We start from the raw sequence: 9062 nt of genomic DNA on the forward strand, positions 1-9062 counted from the left end.
AATTTGATGTTTGCGACGGTTCTGCAACTGTCGCAGATTCGTGCGTCGCGAGGCCATTTTGCGACGGTTCACAAAACCGTCGTTCCAACCGTCGCCAACTTTTGCGACGGTTCACAACCGCCTCTAAATATATTTTGCGACACTTAGAACAAACTCAAATTTATTTTTTTCTGCACAATTACGACAGTTATCAACCGTCGCTATATTTACTTTGAGGCAGTTTGAACCGTCGCAAACCTAATAATTTAAAATAAAAAAATATGATACAATTTTTTTCCTATTTTTAATCAATTAAAATAAAAAATATTCATAAATACCATCCACATAATTTAAATACATAATTAATAACTATTGTACCTAAAATCCAATTTATATAATTTTTTCAAAACAAATAACACCAATTCATACATTGAAGTTAACTAAAACAACAAATAAAATAGTTTAAATATTCAAAACATTAATTAGTGGAGTAGCTAACAATACAAAACAACTCCATCAAACTTAGAAGTTCATCCAAATATCTAATTAGTCCCTAATGAAGTTGTTCCACGATCATCAGGTTGGTGGCTGGACTCAGATGAACGTCTACCATCTATTGGCGATTCTATGTCCATTGCCTGAAAAAAAAAAGTATATATTAACCTCAATGAATATTGATAAATATTGTCAAAACTAATTAACTAAATTTCTCTTATAGCTATAAGAAACCTTTACACAATTGATATTTTTAATCAAAGACAAACAACTCTCACAAGATTTTTAAATATGTTTGCTATGAAAATAATTTTACCTGTTTGTCTCTAGAATTTTGCATTTGCATCAAGAAAGCAATTTGCTCCTTCAACATATCAACTTCAGAATCCCTTTTCTTAAGCCTATCAATTTCAGCTTGCATTTTCTCCATCTTTTCATTAGCTTCAGAGGAAGACATCGATCTTACAGAGTGAGAAGTAGATGTAGTAATTTGTGATGGTGTTATTCCAAGTCCCATACAACGAACATATCCAGGATGTTCTTTTCCAAACACATTAACAAATGCTTCATTTGGAGAAGGAGTCTTCCCAATTTCAGCTTGCAATTGTTCCTGTGCAAACAGATAAAGCAAACTAAATTCCTCACTATTACCAAAACTAACAGTTGCATCTTTGATTTATAAGGTGGTCAATAACAAATAGTTACAATTACATAACACTTCTATTATTTACACTTACATATTTTTCCTTGGCTTCGTCGTTGACAAATGACCCATCAGACTTTTTATGACAAATTGAATACATTTCACCCCTACTGTATTTTCGACCATCTCTCAGTTCCTACAAGTAAACACATGTAATAAGTACATGTTCAATTAAGTATGCAATCAATAGTAGATTGAAAAAATCCTACCAACTCATCCCTCTTCCTTGCAAGCGTCTTAGAGCCTAATGTATGAAGGATCTTTAGCTTTTCTCTATTTGCAGCATTTTTATCAGCCTTCTCCTACAATGATAACAAATGACATAAAAAAACTAAACAATAGAAAACAAATGACAACACAACAAAAGAATAGTTATCATTGTATCTATCTTACGCCTGTATTGGACAAAAATAGTCCAATGGTCTTCATTAATAGAACGTGGAAGCAGCGCCGTCACCGGAGAGAGGCTGAAAGCAGCGCCGTCATCGGAGATGGGCACGGAGAAGCACTGTCACTGGAAACTAATTCAATCAATAAACCAATCATCAACAAACCAATCTGAAAACTAGTTTTAAATGCAAACAAATCAATCTGTAAACTAGTTTCAAATGCAAACAAATCAATCTGAAAATTATTTTTAAAAACAAACAAACCAATCTCAAACAAACCAATCACTAATCATAATTCAAATAATCATAATTCTAAGATTTTATTATAATTCATTTCAAAACCAAATGTAATTTCTAGTGCAAAGTTTAAAGACAGAAAAAATGATTACTCCAACCAATATAATGTGCAAAAAAAAGTGAAAAAGAATTGTGTAATGTTATTCAAAGATAAAATTTGCCACAAATACAAAGGCAAAAACAAAGGTGTAGGAGTGAACCAAAACAAAGACATTTGAAAGGTGTAGAAGGAACAACAAAGCAAAAAAGCTGTGTAAATGCTTTGGATTTATATTTAGAGAAACTTTTCCGCTGCTTGTAAATTATAATGACTCAATTATTTATCCAAAGGCATTTTCTTGTTTATTTCTCTGTTTCACTTTAATTTCTTTTGAAAAAAAATACACCCTCGCTTAGAAAGTCGGGGTGTTACAAAAACCATAACCAGTTTTATTTCACATTTCTTGTTTCTCCGATTATATCTCCAGGACACAGGTCCAGCATAAATATCATTGACCTTGCCACTACTTTACAAGTTTTACATTACTGGAGACCATCATTCAAACACATATTGTTGCCTTCAAAGTTTCAAAGGCAACAAACAATCTGGAAATTATTTTTAAAAGCAAACAAACCAATCTCAAACAAACCAATCATTAACATATATCAAACAATCAAACCAAGAGAACGTTATATCAAACAGACATCGCATACCTGGCCAAGCTTGATTTCTCCTCTATTTGGATTGTAAAGCACATGAATGTTGCAAACCACAACTTTACGAGAATCTGTCAAGCTGCAGAATGCTGCATTTATGTTATATTGAGTAAACAAAGATATCTCTTCAAAAAATATGAATGATAATTTGAAAAATTAAAAGAAAGCCCATAAGGCTATCAACACCTCAGTCATTAAAAGAAAAGTTGCAAGCATAACACAAGCAAGGCTCAATTAAAATCATCCCCTGACCTTGTGCACCAATCTAAATCTTTATGTCAGCACTCAGCAGCATAAAATATACACTTGTGAGTTATGAACCTAAACAGTGTCCTCATTCTCATAAGATTTAAGGAAACAACAACAAGCTTTTCATCCTCTAATGATAGATGGATACTCTTAATGCTTACTGTAACTAGCTAGTACAGGAACTCACTGGGTTTGTACCCCAATACTTTCTCTTTTCCCCTCAAATTATATTATCCGTTGTCTGAACACATTTGAGTTAAGCATCACAATAAGCCAACATCACTCAACTACAAACCAATCCATATAAAGACACTAAGTTTGGCTACTCTGTTGTTTGTTTTGCTTCTAAATGAAACAATGGCTATTTCATCCCTTTGTGCCCCTTTATAGAAATTTTTACTTTATATACAGCAAGGAATTTTGTTGAAAACTTCAAGTTAGACCATTATGGACAGAGTATTCATTTAGTTTTTTTATTTAATAAAATTATGCAATATATCGTGTTGTACCAGTGCCCCAATTTACAGAAAACAATATGTGATGCTTTTCATTCATTATGATTAATTTCAAAATTAAGATAACACTTGCCGCACAAAAAAATTGGAACTAAACTGTTAAATGGAACTAAATGATTACCTTTGCAAGAGTTGATTTTGTTTCCAAGATGATAAATCACCTTCTTTTACAGAGTAGATTTCGTTTCTCTTCGCTTTCGTTTCTCTTCGATTTCGTTTCCTTCAGAAGTTTTAGGGTTGACAGATTTTGGGGTTTTCAGAAATTTTACGGTTGTGAAAGGATGTGTACGGGGATAACAAAGGAGTAAACGAAAGAGAGAGTGAGGAATGAACTTACAAAATCTGGAAAAATAAAACACGTTTATGCCCTAAACGACGACGGCGGTTGATTAAAACCGCCCCAGGAACTGTTGCAAACTGGCGGCCAGATTGAAAAACGCAACTCGTGTGCTTTTTATGGTGTAGTACGGTTGCGGCGGTTGACGAAAACCGCCTCCAAAACCGTCGCAATGTGAAGGTGAGGGCGGTTATTTCAGAACCGTCGTAGGCTAAGTGTCGCAAACTTAAAAAATTCTTGTAGTGCGGTTGCAAATCGATAGCTTGTAAATGGATTTTGAAAAATAAACTAAAACCCAATGGAACCGTTGATAAATAAAAGGCTCGCCATTTAGCTAAAGGTTTTACAAAAAAGAGAAAATATAGATTTTTCGACATTTTTTAACCAGTCACAAGAATTACATCCATTAGGGTAATCATTTCACCTACTGTTATTCATAACTTGGTGGTATCCCAAATGGATGTTAAAACTAATTTCTTAAATGACGACTTGGAAGAAGAAATCTATATGGAACAACTAGAAGGTTTTGTTATTCATGGACAAGAAACCAAGGTTTTTAAGTTAGAAAAATTTATGCATGGTCTAAAACAAGCTCCTAAGCGATGACATGAAAAGTTTGATAATTTATTTATCAAATGAGTTTAAAGTGAATCAAAGTGACAAATGTAATATTTTTGCATGGTCTTAAACAAGCTCCTAAGAGATGGCATGAAAAGTTTGATAATTTATTTATCAAATGAGTTTAAAGTGAATCAAAGTGACAAATGTAATTATTATAAATATGAAAATGACTTTTACACTATTATATGTCTCTATTAGATGACTTACACATATTTGGTTTAAACATTCATGTTGTAAATATTGTGAAATCATTGTTGTATAATGACTTTGATATGAAAGACCTTGGAGAATCGAGTGTAATCATTGGAATCAAGATTACTAGGTTAGAAAAAGGAATTTATTTGCATCAGTCTCACTATATTGAAAAGATCTTAAAGAAAAACAAATACTTTGAATGTAAATCTGCTTGCACACCATATGATTCGAGTGTGAAACGTTTCAAAAACATTGGTGAAGGTGTTAGACAAATTGGATATGCGAGCATCATTGGCATCCTCAGATATGCCACCAATTGTACTAGATCTGACATTGCCTACATTGTGAGACTATTGTGCATATTTAACAGTAAACCTAGGATAGAGCATTGTCATGCTATCAAGAGAGTCATGAGATACCTTAAAAGGATCATGAGTCTCAAATTATATTATCAAATATTTCATGCTATCCTTGAAGCATACAATGATGTTGATTGGAGCACTTTATTAGATGACTCTAAAGCAATTAGTGTGTATATATTTTGCATAACTGGTGGATCTATATCTTGGAAATTGAAGAAATAGACAATATTGGCTTAGTCCACTGTGGAGTTTGAAATGACAGAACAAGAAATCATTAGTGAAGAGATGAATTGGTTGAAATGCTTTATAGCTGAGACCCATTTATGAGAAAAACCAATGACTGTTGTGTTGATCCATTGCAATAGTACCATAACTATTGCAAAAATTGAGAATTGTTACTACAACGGTAGAAGATGAAAGATATGTCGTAAGCACAAGATAGTTAGAGAGTTACTTTCTAAAGGAGCTATTAGAGTAGATCATGTACACAATGATGAAAATTTAGCAAATCCTTTTGCAAAAGATAGAGAGAAAGTCCTAAGCACGTCCAAAAGGATGAGACTATTGCCTTTATATCAATGAGTCATGCGTGCTGGTAATCTGACCTAAAAGATTGGAGATCCCAATAATTAGGTTCAATGGATAATAATAAGTTGTGAAGTGATATGAGATGAACATGCTATTATTAATTAGAGAAGCATGATTCTTGAAGTGGTGAAAGAATGAGGTAATAGAAACTCTTAATGAAATATATACTTTGTGTGGAATGTAGTACCTAGTAAAAGGAGTACCCTTGATAGATTCACCTATGTGAATGTGAAAGTGGACCCACTTCATATGGAATTACGAGGCATAATTCCTACAACTTTTATTATAATAGGATAGACGTGCAGGGCAATTAATGCACAAGCTTTGAAGAATACACCCTATGAAAAAGTTGTGTGTGGATTTGATGTTAGAGATATAGAGTTCAAGACTACGAGTCACTCTTGTTGAATCTGAATCTCACTTTTTATGCCAAGGTTCAAGTCATAATACACATTTGTTTATCCATGATCTTATAGAAGCATTTGACACTATTTCATAAACACTTTTTAAATTCAAGTGGGGGATTATTGGAAATGACGTTGAAACAATAGGGCTAGTATAGTGTGAACTGAAAAAATAAAGTCTCACATAAGAGAGATATCACACACTAGTAGTTATTATAAGATGGAGGAGTGTCCTATGGGGGTGTGACCCATGGGATATCCAATTTTGTGGGGATAGAACGCATTCAAACCGACCACCACACACATTTTACGCACGTTTCTGCCTTCCACCGAGTCAACAGTCAACAACTGATCCGTTCAATTCCTCCCATTTTTTCCCATGACATTTTTGTTTACTCGGTCAAATTGGGTGTGCATCAGTTTTCACGGACCTGGTCAATTGGACCCCAATTTTTGCTCTCGTTAATTGTAGAATTCTTCTATCAATAAAGGATTCCGCTCAATTTAGAAGATACACAAAAATTCTGAAAAACTTCGAGTTTTCTCTCTTCTCCTTTTTCTGCTTCCTCCCAAATTTTCTTTTTGTCCCTTTACTGAAATATTTTGTCCATTCAAAATTTCAAGTGGTCATAATACTATCTTACAAGTGGCTTTAACCACTATATTTAACGGTTTACTATGGTGCAATAGAATATCACTTTAATTGGATTATTTGTATCCTAAGGACATCGTGACTAATAATTTGACTTGCATAATTTTAGGCAGTGCTGCAAAACATCTTAAAGAGAGCGACCTAGTTCGCAACTCAACTCAGTAATATTTGCGATGGTTGAAAATAATTTTAAAACAATTTTTAAAAAAGAAAAAACAACAATGATTTAGAGGCTTGGCTCACTAGGCTTATTGGGCTAGAAGTGCAGCAACATGTAACCCCTCCACTGTCAAAAGGGACAGGTCTTCGCTACTCTGTAAAACCAGTCTCACGCGGGCTTTAATAATTCAGTTTTTTCCTTGGGTTAGCCTACGTATTATTAGAAAAGCGATTGGTTCCCTATTTCTTTTCAAAATACTCTACAACCTTTATGTTTATCTGTAGTTTGCACTTCACGTACATTGCAAGACGATTTATGCTGAATCACTCAATCATCCTTTTTCAAGCAGCAAGTAGAAAAACACACAAACCTTTAGGTGCACGACATTGTTTATCATTTACCATAGGTTCAAAATGCACAACCATTGGATTTTTTGGTTCACCGTCCTTTTTAGCGGTTTATGCCTGATTTTTGTCAATTCCAATTATGAAGCTTGTTTGGATCGGATAACGATTGATTTCTCGTTGAATCGGTTCAATCGACCTATTCGCTTTTCAGAACATTGGGTAAAACCATTTAAATTACCAACATATTTAATATTGTAATCAGGTATGGAACTAGAAGAAGACTAATATTATAATCAGGTATGGAACTAGAAGAAGACTAGTAGAGACCATGTCCTCCAAACTTTTATAATTTATTTTTTAATACTAGTATGATATTATAGTTTTCTGTCTCTATATTTCTTTTTTTATGAACTTTATATGATATTTTATAATGATCTTTTTTTGTACTCAGACCCTTAAATATCTTTTAACCAATTAAAATATAAAACAAGCTTTTATTTTTATATTTATTTGACAATATTAACTTTGAATAGTTCTTATAAATTAAAATTTCTTATATTGTGCATTTAAAATTTCATTTTTTTTCTTTATTAAAATATACTTTGAAACTCAGCTCCCTGTGATTATTTCCTAGCTTTGTCCCTGACAACTTTCCTAATTTCCTAAATTTGATCATCAAGGTCTTTAATATTGGGACAAAGATAGTATAAGATAATGAAATTTAAAATTAGTGAAAGGAGAGAAAAGAGAGACAGAAACATTTTGAAATTTGAACTAAAACAAAATATTACTATTGAGTCCATAAATAAAACAAAAAGACCAAATTTTGAATGAAAAATATTATAATTTTTTTAGCATATACTACTATTAATTTAGAGTAAACTACCGATTTGTTTTCTCAAATTGTAATGCTTGTCAAAATATTCCCTCAAATTTACTCTACATCAAAAATTCCTTTATTTTGTCAGATGAGTTATATCAATCAAAATGTTCCCCATCTATGAACTCAATTAGAGGTGTTGGTTTATCATTAATAATATTTTCACAATAAATAAGCACACTAAATAGGTCAACTGCTATTTACTCTCTATTTATGTTTTCCACAAATTCTTAAATCTCTAAATTACCAAATTAGAAAATCAACAAATCTATAAATTGCATCGCATCGCCCAAATCAATTCTTCCCCTAAATTTCTAATCCTCAATTCGTTAGTCTAGAAAATGGACGAGAGTGGTAATCAATAAGAAATGCTAAAACAAGTAACATAACTAGAATCGATGTTAGTTTTATTGAAAGTTTGTGGATAAGGTGTTGGTTTTCTAATTGGGGTGGTCCTCTGAAAGGTTGTAGAGGTGATGTCGGTCATCTGATGGGTAGTGATCTAATTTCATGTCGATCACTAATTCCTAACAAAGGTTTAAACAATCGGACAAAATTCTAATTGTATAAAACATTGACTCTATTGAATAATATTTTAGCAAAAGTTTACTTAAAAAAAAGACATATATATTGATTTGAGCTTTGAACTAGTAAAACATTTTATTAAATACTTAAAAAATAAAGAACCTAAATTTGTAAATACTATTTGATTAAATATGGGTTAGTTCGAAACACTATTGTTTGAGTTAAAAAATTGACAATAAAATAGAGATTGAATGTACTTTTGTTAAAAAAAATGTCTAATTTATGTAAAAAAAAAATACTATGATAAATATGTATAATTACAATACATACACTATACAAATATTAAATCTACTCATAAATTATTTAAGATTTATTATTTATTTTATAAATCAAATAAGTGATTCATGTAACACTCCGTTTTTCTAAGCGAGGGTGTATTTTTTTTCTTCAAAAGAATTAAAATAAAACAGAGAATTAAATAAGGTAAAATACATTTGGATAAATATTTAAGTCGTAACACAACGACGATTAAGTCAACAGAATTTACAAGCAGCGAAATAGTTTTTGAAATACGAATCCAAAGTATTTACACATCAAAAGTTGGTACATGTAACCCATCGAAAATAACATGTCAAGCTGACAATATTAGTATAGGTACAGTCTTCCAT

At 32.0% G+C, this 9062-nt stretch overlaps 2 protein-coding genes across 2 annotated transcripts in view; both read right to left on the reverse strand.

Moving 5' to 3' along the window:
* Positions 1-496, reverse strand: part of LOC101505980 (uncharacterized) — a 10367-nt gene extending 9871 nt beyond the window's left edge. Inside the window, exon 1 of the mRNA XM_012720212.3 lies at positions 484-496. Coding sequence (XP_012575666.2) covers positions 484-496 — 13 coding nt within the window. The remainder of the gene's footprint in view (positions 1-483) is intronic.
* LOC101506179 (uncharacterized) overlaps positions 444-9062 on the reverse strand; it is an 18350-nt gene continuing 9731 nt past the window's right edge. Inside the window, exons 2-7 of the mRNA XM_004515116.4 lie at positions 2557-2648; positions 1635-1685; positions 1387-1479; positions 1212-1313; positions 791-1084; positions 444-617 (exon numbers count right to left, since the gene is read on the reverse strand). Of these exons, the coding sequence (XP_004515173.2) occupies positions 522-617; positions 791-1084; positions 1212-1313; positions 1387-1479; positions 1635-1685; positions 2557-2648 (728 nt within the window). The 3' untranslated portion in view covers positions 444-521. The remainder of the gene's footprint in view (positions 618-790; positions 1085-1211; positions 1314-1386; positions 1480-1634; positions 1686-2556; positions 2649-9062) is intronic.

Source organism: Cicer arietinum, chromosome 8 (genome assembly GCF_000331145.2).
Source record: "Cicer arietinum cultivar CDC Frontier isolate Library 1 chromosome 8, Cicar.CDCFrontier_v2.0, whole genome shotgun sequence".
Classification (NCBI taxonomy): domain Eukaryota; kingdom Viridiplantae; phylum Streptophyta; class Magnoliopsida; order Fabales; family Fabaceae; genus Cicer; species Cicer arietinum.